The sequence below is a fragment of the Schistocerca americana genome, chromosome 3 (genome assembly GCF_021461395.2).
Source record: "Schistocerca americana isolate TAMUIC-IGC-003095 chromosome 3, iqSchAmer2.1, whole genome shotgun sequence".
Lineage (NCBI taxonomy): Eukaryota > Metazoa > Arthropoda > Insecta > Orthoptera > Acrididae > Schistocerca > Schistocerca americana.
In genome coordinates, this window is record NC_060121.1 from 359860304 (window position 1) to 359880658 (window position 20355).

General features: G+C 39.2%; 1 protein-coding gene and 1 non-coding gene across 6 annotated transcripts in view; both read right to left on the bottom strand.

Annotated features, from left to right (window-relative positions):
- Window positions 1-6059: 6059 nt before the first annotated feature.
- Window positions 6060-6132, bottom strand: Trnat-agu. Its single transcript has one exon. It is a non-coding gene; the product is annotated as a tRNA-Thr (tRNA).
- A 9865-nt stretch (window positions 6133-15997) lies between these two features.
- LOC124605404 (C-terminal-binding protein) overlaps window positions 15998-20355 on the bottom strand; it is a 191474-nt gene continuing 187116 nt past the window's right edge. For all 5 annotated transcript variants that reach the window (XM_047137053.1, XM_047137049.1, XM_047137050.1 and 2 more), the window contains one exon: window positions 15998-19683. Coding sequence is in view for 4 of the 5 variants with exons in the window: in XM_047137049.1 (XP_046993005.1) it covers window positions 19618-19683 (66 nt within the window). In the remaining variant the exon portion in view is untranslated. The remainder of the gene's footprint in view (window positions 19684-20355) is intronic.

Here is a 20355-nt window from a genome sequence, read left to right on the forward strand (position 1 = left end):
GTGTGCTGACGCTGCAACAGTTATTCATCTCCACAAAATCTTCAACGTCAAATTGTCGTTGTGCAAAAAAACAATAAATTCATTCAACTGATGTTACCATGAGGATATGACCACAGACAATTAAAAGAAAAAATAGGAACCTTAAATGAGAGTACTTGCTAGTGGTCAAAAATGGATGACTGCATCATTTACAATAAAACTTCAAGCAGTGTTTCACTTTTTTGATTTTAATAAATACTGCAGCATATGATCTTGTTAAACTTGTTTAAACTCAAAAGCAAATATATCTCGGCATCTGGATGCAATCTACACTTACTGTAGGTGTATGAAGATAGCTGCTACAAAGAAAATCAATCCAATGTACACCATACTTATGGCAAAACTGTCACAAATTGTGTTAGTAACATAGAACACATGCAAAAAAAAAAAAAAAAAAAAAAATCTTCACCTACAGAAAATGAGTACGATATTCAAGTTTTCGGTTGTAGTAGTAACTCACAAACTAGAGCTACTCGTTGACAACTGAATGCCTTGAAATATTCCTTGATTCTTCAAATGGCAAATTATGTCTGTTGTATTTTAGATTTCTAAACTGATTTACTGAGAACAAAATGACACTGAACTTAATTTTCTGTGAAATCCACAAAATATTTCCTGACCCAAGATTTCCTCTTCATCGCCATTAATTTTAAATATAGATATGCAGTATTCTCACACCAAAATGAAATGACTGAAAAATCCTAATATTGTGTTTGGTGACACTGGACTACAATTTTCCCAGTACAGTGTTTGGCATCGCAACACTACCATTTAGCACTGTGCTATGAACAGAAGGTCGCACCTCTGTAAATGGCTCTGCTTTGGCCATGTCTGAATTTGTTGTTGCCCTCAGACATTGGTGCAAAATCATATCATCGGATGCATGTTTACACTCCCAAGGCTCTCACAAGGTTTGCATACCAAAAAATGCACTGAGAAATTCTGGAGTGTTTCATTCATTTCCCTTTCCCTAAACAGTCCTACCCTTTTACATCATATGTAAATAAGGCACACAAGTGCGTAGAAAGAGGTGTGGGCCTCCTCGTGTAATAGTTGTAGGGTACAGAATCCTGGACAGGAGCTCCATGTAGTTTGACAAGTATTTTAAAAAGGCAAATGAGCGTAGAACATTGAAGGGACACAGTCATTAAAAGGCTTAAAAAATTGATTTTTTTAGTTTTATTTAGTGCTCCAATTATTTGGTTACAAAATGCCATCTGTTTCGTTCAAATCTGACCATCAGTTACTGAGTTATTAATTTTTTTCATGATGCATAGTAACTAGTTTCCAGGCCCACTTCTGCTGAGAAATGCCTACAGTACAGCCATTATTTGAGTTCCACAGATATTCTTATTTTGGTTGCAACAGAGAACTGTTTCGATGTTTGCCAGCCTATTTGCATTATTGACTATAATTTGTCAGCTCTCATCTTTGTTGTTTATGTTTTGGTGATACAAAAGTGATGTTGTAGTGTGAGTTCTGGAAAGGTATAAGCAGAATGGGTAGAATAAGGAAGTTTGGGTACAATCGCAGGTTTCATGGAAATAAATTTACAAAATTAAATCGTGAAACCAGCCCGAGTGTCAGCACTTCAAGTAATTAACTTCTTGGTGCTTTCTGTTTTCCAGGTGCCTCTCAAATGCTTGACAGTGAAACATGTGGCATGAACAGTGTTTCTGCTTCTACTAACACACACAGTCTGATTTCCATGAGATTATAATGTAAACTTATGGAAAAACACATGTGCTATAATGACTGTGGTGGAAACATCACTTTGTATAAGGTTGTGAGGAAAACCTAGGAAACTGTTTTCTACATCACTTTGTATAAGGTTGTGAGGAAAACCTAGGAAACTGTTTTCTAACATAGTTCAAAAATATTTGCCATGTAAATTTTCTGCCAATATTGTTATCTCATGCAACAAGAAGCAGAGTGTATGAAAACAAGAAATGATTACTATATGCCCCTACATCTATTGGGAAAGGGTGAAATTCAGGAGCAATTCTTTGTGGAGTGATAAATATTCCCCCACCTCCCAGAAAGTTTGTTTACAACAAGATTAATGGTGCTGCTGTAGCTGAGTTGAGTCTACAAGGTGTACAACTTTGCTTCCGCCGTTTGCCGACAGGTGGCGACAACGGTAAGTAGCGGTCGAAAGAAACAGATCACAGACGTCAGGCAGTTAGCTTGGACATTGGTCAACATAACCTCATTCAAACATTAGTCAATTTGTGTCTGCATCAAAAAGTTGTTCTTGATTGAAGCTGTCAGTTTACGAGCCTAATTCTCGTCAATTGCGGGAGGTGTTACTGTTTTGTTTCAATATGAAGAAAACACCAGCTGAGTCTCTCAAGTACATACAAGTACATATGGTAAGGATGCCATTAGTGAAAGAATGTGTCGTGAGTGGTTTCAACGCTTCAAGTAAGGTGATTTTAACGTCGTAAACCAGCATAGTGGTGGAAGAGAGACTGTTTACGAAGATACAGAATTGGAGACATTGCTGAGTGAAGACTTGCATCAAAGTCAAGATTAGTGGGAGTGACACAGCAAGCCATTTCAAAATGTCTCATAGCCTTGGGCATGAGTCAGAAAGAAGAACTTGGGTCCCGTGTGAGCTGAAACCAATAGACGTTGAACGGGGTTTGTGTTTTTGTGAACAGTTGCTTCAGAGGCAAAAATGGAAGGGATTTCTGCACCGCATTGTGACCGGGGATGAAAAACGGGTTCATTACGGTAACCCTAAATGCAAAAAATCATGGGGATATCTCGGTCATGCTTCCACGTCGACGGACAAACCGAATATTCACGGTTCCAAGATCATGCTCTGCATTTGATGGGACCAGCTCGGCATCGTGTACTATGAGGTGTTACAACCAAGTGAAACAATCACAGGTGCTCATTACTGAATGCAATTAATGCATATGAGCAGAACATTAAAAGACAAATGGCCGCAATACAGCGAGAGGCAAGATAACGTGGTTTTGCAGGACGACAACGCTTGACCCCACATTGCAAAAGAGGTCAAAACGTTAAAATGGGAAGTCCTACCACACCCGCCGTATTCTCTAGACAATCCTCCCTCTGGCTATCACCTGTGTAGATTAATGGCATGTGGCCTGGTTGGCCAACACTTCCAATCTCATGAAGAAGTCACAAATTTGATCGCTTCAAAAGACGAGCAATTTTTTCAATGCAGGCTTCGTACACTGGCCAAAAGATGGGAGAAAGTAGTGGCCAGCGATGGAATATACTTTGAATGATACATGTGTAACCAACTTGTTTCATTAAAGCCTCAAATGTTGGGGAAAAAACGGCAGAAGCATAGTTGTACACCTTGTATTATGGTGAAAGCAGCAAAAACAGTGTTCAGTTGACTGATCTGAAATCTGACCCAAGGCATATTGCTGTGGTCTTGATGGCAGTTGACAGAAACATGGGCACAATCTGTAATTCGTGTTATGTGAACCATTTCTCTTGGTACTGGATATTGAAATAATTACTAAGTTTTGCAGTATTTGTGGCAAAAATCCACATATGAGCAGTAAGGATTAATGGTTCTAATTGAGGAATGGAAGTGGCCAACGTTGTTCACATTTTCATCAGCTCTAAGCAGTCAACTAATTTTGGAGAGGCTAATCAGAAAGTGGTAGAGGAGAAGTTGTGTGGGCCTACAGTCAACACTGATATCCTGGAGTGTATACGGCATGTACAAAAACAAGTAGGGTCACAAGTTCTGGAGATATGTAAGAAAAAGAAGTTAGGTGGTAATAGGGGTCTGGGAAAGGTTTAAGTATACAGTATCCAGAATAATTATGGTATGACAGTTACGAATAACTGCAACAGACAGACATATCTGGGCTATATTCTTTCATGAAATATTAACAAATGAGAAGCCACATAACCATCATCATCATCATCATCATCATCATTGCCCATGGCAACCAGTGCAAATTTTATAGCCCAGCTACAGCTTCCAATTATAAGCATAAACATTCCAGTCCAGAAGCTATCCTATTTGCAAGAGCTACTGAAAGAGTGTATCCATTGTAACACTAAGAATATGAATGAAAGTTTTTTATTTTGACATTTGTTTTTATTACAAAAGTTTGAGATTCATGATACAATGATGTGTTTCAATCCTGGTGTGACGAAGAAAACTTGGTGTTAAGGTTCTTGGAGCAACAAATGGCATCAGTATTGAAAGAGAACTAAAAGCATCAACAAAGACATGATCCATTATTTGGGAATTACTACAGGAAATGCTACCACAGTTGCCAGGATAGCCAGATAAGCAAACAAAAGTAAATGAACAGGACGAAAATGTAAATTAATTTCTTATATTTACAACTTTAACACAGTTTTTCTCAAAATTCTTTTTATATATTCTGGCACACTTTCCTGAAAAAGTAAGACTGATAAATACTTGAAACTTTCAGTATCTGTCGTTAATAAAATGATGATTAATCACATAAAAAAGGAACCTGTAGTGACATCAAGAAAAAATTTGCAAGCTCCACGAAGTTAAACTAATTTTTTCTTTTATAATAAAAAAGCTTTTCTCATAACATATAAAACAGTAACCACTTATTATGCAATTTGCATAATCTATATTCTGTAAAAAAAGTTTCAGGTCTTTATTTCTACCAGTTTCCTGGTAGAAAGTGTGCCTGGAGTCTGCTTATTTTTAACACTGTTTACTTATTGGAATTCCTTAGAAACTACATCCCATTAAAATGACATTTTAAATCTCATTTTGGGACTGCACCTACAAAAGTCAAACTTAGTTGCAATAATGTTTCATTAAATCTCACCAAGCATTTTACCTTGTAACCAATTTGACAGACTTCATATTTTCGTTGGCCGCCATCTTTAATGTGGCCAAGAAGTTTCCATTACGAAGAGACCTGTTCACACACACGATTACCTGAAGAATCTCGGGACGCGTACACATTAAGAGGAATGATAGGAGTACTAAGTGAAGATACATAATGAGGACCAGGTTTCAGCAATCTTTCTGGATCTGCAAACTGTTGATTATTCACTAACAACAGTCTTAAATTACTAGGAGGCAACACATTAGTGCACAACGTTATCCAGAATTTTGGGAAAAAGGTGCAATTTGTAAATCCTTTCATGAAAATTGTATTGTGACATACATATGTATGAAACAGTAGGTATTTTGTTAAAAGGTGCTCTGACCTTACTAGTGCAGCTGAATACTATCCTGCTGCAGTACGAAGTTATCATTGTTCTCATAAAGCTGAAAAAGCAGGCTTTCTGTGACCCAATTGTCATTACAACACTGCCTTTGACAAATGAGTTTTATGGTATGCTAGGCAACATTAACTTTCACTCACACAAATTGTCCCGATACTAGTGGTACGTTTGCACACATCCTCCTACTAATCAATTTCCACTTACTTCACTATTCAAATGAAATGGCTTTGTCAGTAAAGATATTGACTGTGTTATTACAAAGTACGACAGACAGATGGAACTGATGTAATCGACTAGAAGTAACTGCAGTTTTAGGGGATACAGCTTTAGACAATGACATTCTCATGTCCAACTTCATGGGCTGTTTTAACCCCATAATGTTTCTTACATTTGATTCTGGCACCTAGTAATAGCAAGTGGAACTAATACCTTTAGCAGGCATTGTAGAATTACATTAGTGTCACAAGCTTCTTCACACACACTCGTGCAATGCCTCCACAGCAATCAATAAAACCTTAGTAATTGCAGGTTTTTTCCTTGTCAGGATCAACTTTTGTTGGACCCCACAAACAACTTTTTGATCTGCACACTATAATAACTAACTGTAACTGGAGTGCTTAATAGTATTTGTGAAAATTCCAACTACATGGAACTCGGTTATTTAGAAGATGATACACGGAAAAAAGTTTATGCTACCTCATTTAATCAGTTACTTTCATCTTTTATTACTAAGACACAAAGGAATTAAAAACATTACTGCCAGTGGGCACTGATTTGTATCATGGTGCAAACTGAAAATTTGTGCCAGACTGGGATTCAAACCCAGGTCTCCTGCTTACTAGGCAGATGCATTGAACACTATGCCACCTGGACACAGCAGTCACTGCAACTGTACTGATTACCCTAGCATGTCTCTTGTCAGACCACAAACTACTTACGTCGTGCCCCTGCTCGTTAGGCTCATTACTTGGGGTATCCCGCCGATTCTCGTAAGAGTTCAACCCTGGTGTTCATGTGCACTAAAGGGATCGTTGGCTGTAATCACCTTATTCGGCTCATACTCATACAGGAATCAGCATGCCGTGAGTACTGAGGCTAATGATCAGTGGCACTACATCAATAGTGTCCGACAGAAGTTGAGCGTCTTTGATGGGAGGTGCGCTAGGGTAGTCCATGAAGTTGCAGCGACCCGCATCCACTTCGTGTAATGATCAGCACATCTGCTTAGTAAGCAGGAGACCCAGCTTCGAAACACAGTCCACCACAAATGTTGAACATGCCTACTGATATACATAAACATTCACTAGCAGCTAATGTCTAATTCCTTTGTGTCTAGATTCATAGTGGCTGCAGGATCAAAATGGCCCAGCGTATGTTGTGTTTTACCAAATACAATAATTTCATACACTTGAAAATGGGACTTTAGAATCTCAAAACCGGTCATGGTTTGAATAAATATCAATACAACTAAATTAATTAAAAGGACGTCTGTTCTTATGGATGTGTGTTTTAATATTTCCTCATTCACAGAGGTTTCTTTTTCCAAGGCAAAGTTTTATTTAAATTTTTCCAATAAATATCACACCCCCCACAAAAGCAACTGAAGGCAGTACCCGATCCTATCATACTTTTCACAGCAAGGGTTGGGCTGAGTTGTTTGGGGGAAGAGACCAAACAGTGAGGTCATCGGTCTCATCGGATTAGGGAAGGACCGGAAGGAAATCGGCTGTGCCCTTTCAAAGGAACCATCCCAGCATTTGCCTGGAGCGATTTAGGGACATCGTGGAAAACCTAAATCAGCATGGCCAGACGTGGGACTGAACCGTCGTTCTCCTGAATGCAAGTCCAGTGTGCTAACCACTGTGCTACCTAGCTCGGTTCACGGCAAGGTATCAACCCATAATCTGCTACATGCTCTGCAGGTGTCCTTCACACGTTGCCAAAGAACTGTAAACATTTCTGTTAAGTTATTATGAACAGCTGCGTCAAAACGATTTATTGGCCACAGATAGTTTTGTGACATTGTCATATCTTCAGTACCACATGTTGACCTTTCAGTACATATCCTTAAAAATCCATAATAGTGAATAACCGAAGTTCCATATCTTCCAGTAGCAAACTGCTGTCACAAAGTATGCAACCATAATGAACAATTAACCAGAGAAAATACGTCAACTGGATATAAATGCAACGTCTTATGAAGCAGTGGCGAACTACACTAATGGTTGTGTTTTTAAGTTTCTCTAAGTGTTTACACGAACATTTAATTGTGATGTAATTACAGTTTGTAATCAACTGTTAACAGAGACATATGCCTCGTAAAAACACTAATAGTTTCCATTGTATTAACTGTGACACAATCTGCTCTGAGGACCTGTTCAGTTACAGTTTCTATATACTAAAAAAGCATATTTCTTATATTTTGGCTCTATGACAAGGGAACAGGACAATAATGGGCACCGCCTTTAGATTTGGACAAAGTCTGCCAACACATACAGGGTGTATACGGGGACAAGGAAACAAAATTCCCGGATCATTCTCGGATATCCCGTTTAAAAAATATGCTTCTTTCCCGGGCGAAAATACACTTTTTCTGTGCTAAGTGACAGTAGAGTAGGTTTTCCGTATATTTTCCCTCAGAACTGTGAAACTTATCAATCCTTTGAATGGTTAACATTTTATACAATCGCGTAGAACTTACCGGAGAAAAAAAAGAAAAGACGGGGCAGAGAAGTTTTGAAGAGACTTTTAATAATAAAAAGAAAGATTATATATATATATATATATATATATATATATATATATATAGAGAGAGAGAGAGAGAGAGAGAGAGAGAGAGAGAGAGAGAGAGAGAGAGATGAGGTGACTTACCGAACGAAAGCGCTGGCAGGTCGATACACACACAAACACAAACATACACACAAAATTCAAGGTTTCGCAACAAACTGTTGCCTCATCAGGAAAGAGGGAAGGAGAGGGGAAGACGAAAGGAAGTGGGTTTTAAGGGAGAGGGTAAGGAGTCATTCCAATCCCGGGAGCGGAAAGACTTACCTTTGGGGGAAAAAAGGACAGGTATACACACGCACATATCCATCCACACATACAGACACAAGCAGACATATTTAAATATGTCTGCTTGTGTCTGTATGTGTGGATGGATATGTGCGTGTGTATACCTGTCCTTTTTTCCCCCAAAGGTAAGTCTTTCCGCTCCCGGGATTGGAATGACTCCTTACCCTCTCCCTTAAAACCCACTTCCTTTCGTCTTCCCCTCTCCTTCCCTCTTTCCTGATGAGGCAACAGTTTGTTGCGAAAGCTTGAATTTTGTGTGTATGTTTGTGTGTCTATCGACCTGCCAGCGCTTTCGTTCGGTACGTCACCTCATCTTTGTTTTTATATATAATTTTTCCCACGTAGAATGTTTCCTTCTATTATATACATATATATATATATATATATATATATATATATAAAAACAAAGATGAGGTGACTTACCGAACAAAAGCGCTGGCAGGTCGATAGACACACAAACAAACACAAACACACACACAAAATTCAAGCTTTCGCAACAAACTGTTGCCTCATCAGGAAAGAGGGAAGGAGAGGGGAAGACGAAAGGAAGTGGGTTTTAAGGGAGAGGGTAAGGAGTCATTCCAATCCCGGGAGCGGAAAGACTTATCTTAGGGGGAAAAAAGGACAGGTATACACTCGCACACACGCACATATCCATCCACACATACAGACACAAGCAGACATATTTAAAGACAAAGAGTTTGGGCAGAGATGTCAGTCGAGGCAGAAGTGTAGAGGCAAAGAAGTTGTTGAAAGACAGGTGAGGTATGAGTGGCGGCAACTTGAAATTAGCGGAGATTGAGGCCTGGTGGATGACGAGAAGAGAGGATATACTGAAGGGCAAGTTCCCATCTCCGGAGTTCGGATAGGTTGGTGTTGGTGGGAAGTATCCAGATAACCCGGACGGTGTAACACTGTGCCAAGATGTGCTGGCCGTGCACCAAGGCATGTTTAGCCACAGGGTGATCCTCATTACCAACAAACACTGTCTGCCTGTGTCCATTCATGCGAATGGACAGTTTGTTGCTGGTCATTCCCACATAGAATGCATCACAGTGTAGGCAGGTCAGTTGGTAAATCACGTGGGTGCTTTCACACGTGGCTCTGCCTCTGATCGTGTACACCCTCCGGGTTACAGGACTGGAGTAGGTGGTGGTGGGAGGGTGCATGGGACAGGTTTTGCATCGGGGGCGGTTACAAGGATAGGAGCCAGAGGGTAGGGAAGGTGGTTTGGGGATTTCATAGGGATGAACTAACAGGTTACGAAGGTTAGGTGGACGGCAGAAAGACACTCTTGGTGGAGTGGGGAGGATTTCATGAAGGATGGATCTCATTTCAGGGCAGGATTTGAGGAAGTCGTATCCTTGCTGGAGAGCCACATTCAGAGTCTGGTCCAGTCCCGGAAAGTATCCTGTCACAAGTGGGGCACTTTTGTGGTTCTTCTGTGGGGGATTCTGGGTTTGAGGGGACGAGGAAGTGGCTCTGGTTATTTGCTTCTGTACCAGGTCGGGAGGGTAGTTGCGGGATGCAAAAGCTGTTTTCAGGTTGTTGGTGTAATGATTCAGGGATTCCGGACTGGAGCAGATTCGTTTGCCACGAAGACCTAGGCTGTAGGGAAGGGACCGTTTGATGTGGAATGGGTGGCAGCTGTCATAATGGAGGTACTGTTGCTTGTTGGTGGGTTTGATGTGGACGGACGTGTGAAGTTGGCCATTGGACAGGTGGAGGTCAACGTCAAGGAAAGTGGCATGGGATTTGGAGTAGGACCAGGTGAAACTGATGGAACCAAAGGAGTTGAGGTTGGAGAGGAAATTCTGGAGTTCTTCTTCACTGTGAGTCCAGATCATGAAGATGTCATCAATAAATCTGTACCAAACTTTGGGTTGGCAGACTTGGGTAACCAAGAAGGCTTCCTCTAAGCGACCCATGAATAGGTTGGCGTACGAGGGGGCCATCCTGGTGCCCATGGCTGTTCCCTTTAATTGTTGGTATGTCTGGCCCTCAAAAGTGAAGAAGTTGTGGGTCAGGATGAAGCTGGCTAAGGTGATGAGGAAAGAGGTTTTAGGTAGGGTGGCAGGTGATCGGCGTGAAAGGAAATGCTCCATCGCAGCGAGGCCCTGGACGTGCGGAATATTTGTGTATAAGGACGTGGCATCAATGGTTACAAGGATGGTTTCCGGGGGTAACAGATTGGGTAAGGATTCCAGGCGTTCAAGGAAGTGGTTGGTGTCCTTGATGAAGGATGGGAGACTGCATGTAATGGGTTGAAGGTGTTGATCTACGTAGGCAGAGATACGTTCTGTGGGGGCTTGGTAACCAGCTACAATGGGGCGGCCGGGATGATTGGGTTTGTGGATTTTAGGAAGAAGGTGAAGGTAGGGGTGCGGGGTGTCGGTGGGGTCAGGAGGTTGATGGAGTCAGGTGAAAGGTTTTGCAGGGGGCCTAAGGTTCTGAGGATTCCTTGAAGCTCCGCCTGGACATCGGGAATGGGGTTACCTTGGCAAACTTTGTATGTGGTGTTGTCTGAAAGCTGACGCAGTCCCTCAGCCACATACTCCCGACGATCAAGTACCACGGTCGTGGAACCCTTGTCCGCCGGAAGAATGACGATGGATCGGTCAGCCTTCAGATCACGGATAGCCTGGGCTTCAGCAGTGGTAATGTTGGGTGTAGGATTAAGGTTTTTTAAGAAGGATTGAGATGCAAGGCTGGAAGTCAGAAATTCCTGGAAGGTTTGGAGAGGGTGATTTTGAGGAAGAGGAGGTGGGTCCCGCTGTGACGGAGGACGGAACTGTTCCAGGCAGGGTTCAATTTGGATGGTGTCTTGAGGAGTCGGATCATTAGGAGTAGGATTAGGATCATTTTTCTTCGTGGCAAAGTGATACTTCCAGCAGAGAGTACGGGTGTAGGACAGTAAATCTTTGACGAGGGCTGTTTGGTTGAATCTGGGAGTGGGGCTGAAGGTGAGGCCTTTGGATAGGACAGAGGTTTCGGATTGGGAGAGAGGTTTGGAGGAAAGGTTAACTACTGAATTGGGGTGTTGTGGTTCCAGATTGTGTTGATCGGAATTTTGAGGTTTTGGAGGGAGTGGAGCTGGAAGTGGGAGATTGAGTAGATGGGAGAGACTGGGTTTGTGTGCAATGAGAGGAGGTTGAGGTTTGCTGGAAAGGTTGTGAAGGGTGAGTGAGTTGCCTTTCCGGAGGTGGGAAACCAGGAGATTGGATAGTGACGTCATGCTCATAGAAAGCAGTTTATTGTTACGAAGAACTACAGTCTGTGCCCTACGGCCTTTGACATATTTTTGCTATTTGCAGACACTTGTCTTGTGCGTACACGGTGTTTTGTTGTTGTAAATTGCACATTTCCTTTGCCACTAAAGTTATATTTTTTCCCTCTCGTTTATATTTTATTGCTGCAGTATCATTCTCCAGTAGAAGGATACAATAACATTCTTTGCTAGAGAATCAATTCTGCAGTCAAAATTACAAAAAATTCCCCCATAAAAAAGTGTCACCATGAAGAAACAATGAGGAGTTGTATACTCTTAAGATGTACTCTGCAAAATGTCTTGCACAGGGAGGCAAAATTAAAAAGAGGCCCTTGTCTTATTAACAATATACATGCAATTCCCCTCATTTATCGTTAATTCAAAATAGAGTCGAAAAACACATACTGAACAATCTATAGGTGAATAGTTCACACGAGGTGCTGAAAATGTTCATCATCAGACTTCAATACACAACTCAGCACACCTCAAACTGTTCTGGAAACTTTTGCCAATTCATTTGGTATGATTTCTGCGATAGCATTGCAAATGTTTGTTTTCCACTCTTTAACTGCATGTAGACTGTTACTGTAACTTTAGCCTTTAAATTACCCCACAAATAGAAATCAGAGATAAACAGATCGAGCAATTTAGGAGGCCACAAACCTGTTGAACCTCTACATTCTTCTCCATACGCTTTGTAGGCATTGACATTGAAAATTTTGAAGTATGCGCCATGGCACCAGCTTGCTGTGAAAACGCATAGTCTCTTTTTTCCTCTATTAGCTTCACTATAAATGGCTTTGACAATTCCTTTACATACACTTGACATTTCACATTATTGTTAAAGAAAATGGGGCCTACAATCCCTTGGCCTAGAACTGCACACCAAATGCCTACTTTCCAACCAAACAGAGGCACCTGAAAGCAATCACTGTGATTTTCTGTTGACCAATAGCATGTTTTGAGAATTCACATAGCTGTTAAGGCGAAACCATGCTTCGTCCGAGCTGAATTAAAGATATGGATCCAGATAACCATCAGCAACATGCAGAGTAATCATTTGCAATAGTGTCATCGTGTGTAATCCATATGTTTTAATGCTTGCATCGCTGTTCCTCAGTACGGTCACACATGTAACAGCTTCTAATATATTCTGGCATGTTGTTCGTTTGGTCTGTAGTTTGGAGGACAGAAGTCTAGTTGATTTCCATGGACTTCTTACCATAGACTACTGAACATAATCAATATTTTCCAGCTAACAAATTTTCTTTACACAGTTGTGTTTGGCATTAGTGAGTGAATCAGTTGCTCAAAGTTTTGTGCTCAGTATCTGCACAACCTTTTGTACGAGCAGCTGTCTCTGGATATTTTATTGCAGATCTTTCACTTAGAATTTTAAACAATTTACATCCAAAAAAGTTTATTGTTAAAACACTCTTTCTTTGATTGTGAAAGGCTTTTTGCAGAACTATATTCGGAACAAGCTTCAAACTGACTACTGACAACGCAGCATTGATCACCAAATCGCAATGCAACATCATGTGGCCTTGCTCAAGCGTCAGCGTAGCCTTAAGAAATAACACCACTCGGATAGCTTCAAATATCACATTCAGTATAACACAGGGCCTCTTCTTTTCTTGGAGCCAAGTACAATACTTCCATACATATAAAATTCTGCATTAACTTACATCAAAAGGTCCCAAAGTTTAGTTTTGAAAAATCCCAGATAAGAGAATTTTTCAGAGAGAGAATTTGAAGCAGTGCCAAAGGGCAGAGAGAGAATACCATGGCAAATGCTTAGAATATTAAATAGTTCTCACACAAACATACGCACAAAATTCTAGCTTTCGCAACCAATGGTTGCTTCGTCAGGAAAGAGGGTAGGAGAGGGAAAGACGAAAGGATGTGGGTTTTAAGGGAGAGGATAAGGAGTCATACCAATCCCACCCCGGGATTGGAATGACTCCTTACCCTCTCCCTTAAAACCCACATCCTTTCGTCTTTCCCTCTCCTACCCTCTTTCCTGACGAAGCAACCATTGGTTGCGAAAGCTAGAATTTTGTGTGTATGTATGTGTTTGTTTGTGTTTCTATCGACCTGCCAGCGCTTTCGTATGGTAAGTCACATCATCTTTGTTTTTTATATATATATATATATACACACACACACACACACACACACACACACACACACACACACACACACACACACACACACACACACACACACACACACACTTTAGGATGGTCTAGTGTACTAGTATGGATATCTGCAAGGTAAAATGTCACTAAAAAATGAACTTTTTTGCTGTCACATCTGATTTCTTCCAATCAAATTGCATTGATGTGAACAATGAGTGCTTATCACCAGAATATCATTAATAGTGCAAAGGTGCTGAGAGGAACAGAGTACAACCATATTTACTATTGCTGGATAGTGAAAAGGGGACACTCCTGCAAAACAACTACTGAGGCAGGCCAAACAGATGCTCTGAAGATGTTTGATACCTTTTTTTCCATCTTTACTTATGCGATACCTATTTTGTGAATAATTTGATGATCACTTACAAAAAAAAATTATTTAACTGATTTTTCGTTTGTCTGTAGGTACTAATCTGCAGTCTCGAATAACAAACCGCTCACATCACAGTACCACAGCACCCTGCTAGTGGAGCCAAAATGTTTAACAATGCCCCTCTCTCCTCCCGTTCTCCCTTTCCCACCCTCCCCCTCTCGTTGAAGTACTGAGGTGAAGGGATTTCAATCTGTGCCAGGCTTGCAGATGTATCTTCAAACGAACAAATTACATATTTTTATTTTTTCAAGGTGGTGGTTAAAAATATATTACTACTACTCATACAATAAATATCAGTACCTAAAATATGGGAGCTGATCAGTAAGTTATTTCCTTATCCCACTAGCCAAGAAGACAAAAACATCTCTTGCTTTCATCATAACATTGTACACCACAGTAACTGCCCCCCCCCCCTTCCCCTAAAAATTTTCATCTAATGTTTTACAATTCTTACAAACATTTGTGAAATTCATAAACTATGAAAGAAAAGCACAAAACCACTATCAGCCCTATTGTACTTTGCTGCAATTGCAGTCTCATTAGATATCTACATATTACCCACTCCAAGATGAAATTTTATATCATCATGATTACTTGATACCAGCATGAAGTACTTGTTACTGCTGCTGTTTAAGTATTTTACATATACTGACCCCATAAAATGTTTCTATGAAAGATTTAGGGCAAGGAAAAAAATGTAAAATGCTTGTTGGTCTTTGTTTGCATAAGAATGGAAATGCTTTTTACACATTTCTGAGCAATGACTGACTTCGATTATTGCTGTTTCATTTTTGCTATTACAGACCGTTTAAAGATGAAGTTTTGATCAAACCTAGAAGAAAACTGCCTATAACTGTACGTCCAGGAACCAATATCTATGCTGATATGGTTCATTTTTCTTGTGGTGAGTAATTTGTAATATAAGGCAGGATTCACAAAACACGTGGGCAGGTGCAAATTCTTGATCAATCATGGAGGTGAGGAAGTGTTGATAATGTGCACAGAATCGTTTGTGGCAAGACGCATAGGGCCATGCACTTTACCAAATAGATTAACAGGTGCTGTATCACCAATTTCTTTGCAACAAATCACCTACAATATTTGAGACTGTTACAATGGCATAAAGACAATGACTGTCGTTTATGCATGATGGGCCACGAGTGACAGTACCTACCGCACAGTTTCATGGGTGACGTGGTCCAGCTGCATGGCCTCCCCATTCACCAGACCTGAATCCATTGGATTTCTGCTATGGTGGGCAATCAAAGGTATTGTTGCATGACCAACCTATGTTACAAGAGTGTGAGGCCAGTGCATGTGATGCACTCCAAATTGAGCCAGATGTATTTCGAATAGGGTATACCTCACTGCGAAGAAGGGCTGGAAGGTGTGTCTGAATGTGTGTAACCACATGCAGCACGATCTACAGTATCTACTATGTAACAATCAGATGGGAAAGAGAGGACAGATGGGCCCTGAGGATAGACTGGACCTTATCTCAACAGGAATGGGTTCCTAGGTATATTACAACATTTCATCTAGTTTTTACCAATACATTGTAAGGACGCATTTTTTTAAAGCGCCCTTTATATTGCTATTACATAAGAAAACAGGCTACCGAAAAGTCAATCATGTGAGTTTTCAAAGAAGTTTATTGTGTGAGGAGAGGTTTTATAGGAAATGAGGTAGCAAGTTCAGTGATTTAACTGTTATGTAGTTCAAAAATAGGTGAACAAAAATAACTGCACAGTTTGTACCAATGCTTCATCTTTTAATACACCTGTCCATTGAAAAGGCCAGTACACTGGCATTTCAGAAATTGTGTGCCATGGTGAATAATACTTTATTTTCCAAACGTGGTGAAATTCCTTCACTTAACACTACAAGAAACAAAATACACTAGCATTTCACTAGAGATCATGACAAGATAATTTCAATACATGAATACAGAGCAGTTGAACTTCTTAGAGGAAGCTACTGATTTGTATTACTTCACTGCATCATCCAATACGGATTGACCCACCAAATTACTACACAATGGCTTACATGAAATGTCCATTACATACTGCATCAAGTCCTTGAATTTGTGATGTTTATCAGCAGAAAAACCACTCCAAACACACACACATACCTGAAAGTGATGTTTCATAATAATTATATTTTATGATGCACTCCTTCAAAAACTTTAACTAGTGGAATGAGACCAAGCCGATATGTTTTATCATCTATTTCTTAACTTGGCACAATCATAGTTCAAAAATTTAAAATTTGAACATTCTAACAATGCAAATGAACAGCAAAACATCATTATAAAAAATATCTTGGAACAGCAGCAGCTTCACCTGAAATGTTCAGCTTACTGTTTCTCCCATTTTATGACAAGGTTGTTACAGTTTTCCCACTTGCTCCATCAGTGCCTGTACAACACTAATAACTATACTACAATATGCAGTACAGCAAACATCAATTGTCGCTGGAACTCTCAGCAATGTCACAAAAAAAGATTTCAACCTAAAAATTACATGATACTTAACTGGCTGAGACACCACCTTTTGCAGATTGTTTATCACTTAACTATACTGGGTATGGAGTCATGACAGAACTAGAGGTTCCCTTTTTGAAGTTGCACCTCTGAGTAATGAGCAAATACCAACATAGCCATTCCCTGAATTTAAGAAAGTATGTTATATAAAAAAGTTGTAACATGTGGAATACAGCAAAGCAACAATGCACGATGCACTAATATTATCCATTGTTAAAACTCAAATATTACTTGATTGAAGTAATATCTAGAGAACAGAAGTAACTAGAATTTCCCTATAGCCTCACAGATTTAATGCACTTTTTCCACTGCCAGAATATTCGGAAGCAAGAATCTTCTTTTAGCACAATGCCTGTTTGTAGTAGGAACCAAAGAATTCAACAAAGTTGAAAGTAACCAGTTCAAATGATTTTCTGTCTTACTTTTCAAAGACAGTTCTTCATTACCCAGCCAAACATGATCATTTTTGCAAAAGAAACCCACAGCACTGAAAATAGTGCTCACAGATGGTACGAAGTTTTGAAATCTTTCTCAAGTCACTTCATAATTACTTATTTATTCTGCAAACAAGTCTGATATACACTGGCAGCTTTCACGCTTTACGTTGCCTCCTCCTGACAACCAAATAATGCCGCTCTACAAAATTACTTCCCAAATTGTCTGACAAATTGCATATTTTATCCTGAATGTTAATACATGACAGATGTGCCCTGGTAAAGGCAGCGGAAATAGGAAGACATCAACTGTTCACAGCACTACTTAAAAAATAGATTCTAGATAGCAGTACTTGAGTATCTGACATTATCAACTAGTGCCACACATCACATTAAAAAAAACAATAATGATAATTGAAGCTGACAGTGGTTTGTTGCTTGCTGAAGTGAACTCAATGAATATAATCTGATGTTCTAATTTTTTATTTAACAAGTGCTGTGACATGGCAGTTTGAAATAATTAGGCCCAGGTGTTTTTAATTTTCTAAAATTTTGGGCATTGCAGAGTGGACTATCTTTTAACTGAGAATAGTATTTAACAGTATCTACAACTGTTGGTAAAAGATGAGTAACAAGTATGGTGAAGTGTCATTAATTTCTGCATCTCTTGATTTGTAAGCAATTTCTTATAGCTCCCAAAAGTTCTCTTTCCCCAGTTCTAAGTGTATGCCTACAGTGTAACAAGTGACATACAATTTGTGTTGCAAAAACTCAAGGTCACAATGTTTTCAACAGGCAGACAAATGTAAGTTAGCAACACTGTAAACAGGACAACAACAAAAATTGGGACCAATGATTAAAAAAAACAACCTTAAGATTTAGAAATAAAGTTAATTATATTTGGGCATATAAGTGATACAAAAATGTCACTAAAATTGCTACAGTTGTGAAACCCCATATTTATTACTACTTGGGCACTAAAATTAGATTGAAATGAATTTTATCTGAAGAGTTATTTCATTCGACTGATATTTACTTTTTATGATTGCTACAAAAACAAATGACAGCTCATTTAGTGACAACTCTTCAATACTTAAGTGGCACTATTCAAAATCTGGTAATTTCACAAATTGGAACTAAACAGCACTTTTGAACTTTTCACAGTATACACATGCACAACTTTTAAATGTGGGGTTTCAGAAATGGTTTAATATGATTCACAACTGATCTATCTTAAAACAAAACAAAAAAAAACTGTATTCTAAAAATTCATGTACTTTTTACCAATATCCAAATGAACAAAAGCAGTATTGCACAGTTTCCACATGCAATAAAATCCTTATTTCAGCATTTTGGTAATAAATTTGGTTCTCTACACCACAGAATTCGTCAAAAGTATTTAACAAACATTATTGAGAGACCTAGACTATTTTTTATAAACACTCGAACACTGAAACCATGAGAAGTATAGTGTTGCCTTTTACTCAACAGCAGCTGATGTGTGAACAGTTATCAAAAACAGATGCATCGTTTTATCACCTGACAACACAAATGTGAGAAGAACAAAATGTACATTTGCAAATATAAATGCAGAAACTATACATACATGAGAAAATCTTTACACTTTTGGTTCCAATTGCCATGCTACTGCATCTGTCTTCGATAATAATGCTTCATGGAGGCAATGCTGAATAAGCATGTCTTCATTCTTATTTAACAGAAAGTAGATGAAGTGGAGCATCTCAAGAACAATTTCTTCAAATCATTAAAAAATGTGCCTCCTCAAAATTAATGTTGTTCATTTAGAACTAAAACTGAATTATTACAATAAAAATCAATTATTTCTATCTTATCACTCTTACTACTATTTCTCAGAGAACTTCTCATCTTAATTTTACACTAAGTGATGTGTCAGAATCCCTCTTTATCACTGTCCAACACAGACATCGCAATTTGTACATATATCAAATTGCACTGTCCAAACACGACAAACAATTAGAATGATTTACAGATTTAATATCTGAAACTGCAGAAACAATACTGTGTTGTATTCCTTATGTAGAAAATGCGAACTTATTTAAGTTTTCCAGTGCTGGAACACCCAGGTAGCAGAAAATGGAGGAACACCAGGGCTACATCTGTATGTCTAACATTCAACCCTTTCCTACAAGTCACAGATCAAAAGTCTGGCCACTTTTGGTTCACCAGTTTCTTCCACTCACACACACTCAGAATAAAGAACATGCTGTATCACCAGTAGATATGAAGATGTGAATGTTAATATTGCTCCTGTAAACTCTTCATTCTTCTGAAGGCGATATTGTGCAGGAGATGGGAAAAATCGTTAACTTCTGGTTTTTCCTTAAACATTCAATTACAAAAATCAACAAAGACATGAATTTTTTCCTCCTCGCAGGATAAGTTTCTCCTTTGCTGGGCCTGTGGGAGCATTTTCAGGGTGTACCCTGTTAATGCACTTCTGACGGCTCTGGCTTCTGCGAATGGTGGTTAGATGGGTCTGGTGTATTCAGAGGCTGGAAAGAAAAAGTGAATTCACTGAACAACAAGTGCTGAGTCAAGAAAAAATAAACACAAATATAACAAGTAATTATGTAACACTTTATATTTCAAATGCATTAAATCTTGTGTGTGCCCTACCATTCAGAACACACACACACACACACACACACACACACACACACACACACACACACACACACACACAAATTTTAGATATACATCTTAACATTATCTCCCATTATGCAAACAGAAAAGCAGGCTCTCAGCTAAGTCTATCTTTTAGTTCCCCAGTCTCTGGGTATATAATATTCCCAAATTGTCATATATGAAGCCAAGTAGCAATATCTATTCCTTAATGACATCCCCATTTGAAATCTATCTGCCTGGAACAGTTTAGTCTCTGTTGAAGTTTAGATGGATTAAAAAAAAAAAGCTTTTGGAATAACAAACTTGACAGGAAACAAATCTGGATCCAAATGTGCATGAAAGTCTTGTCTTACAGCACTCATTTCGTAAAAGCAAAACTACTGACAACTATTATGTGTAGAATCAGAATTCTTTCGGCATGAACAATAAAACAATCATATCCAACTGACTTTCACTTGTATGCCTGTGGGCTAATGGAAGAGAAAAACTGATACAGGTACGATACTTCACAAAATACGTTATTATTATTATTATTATTA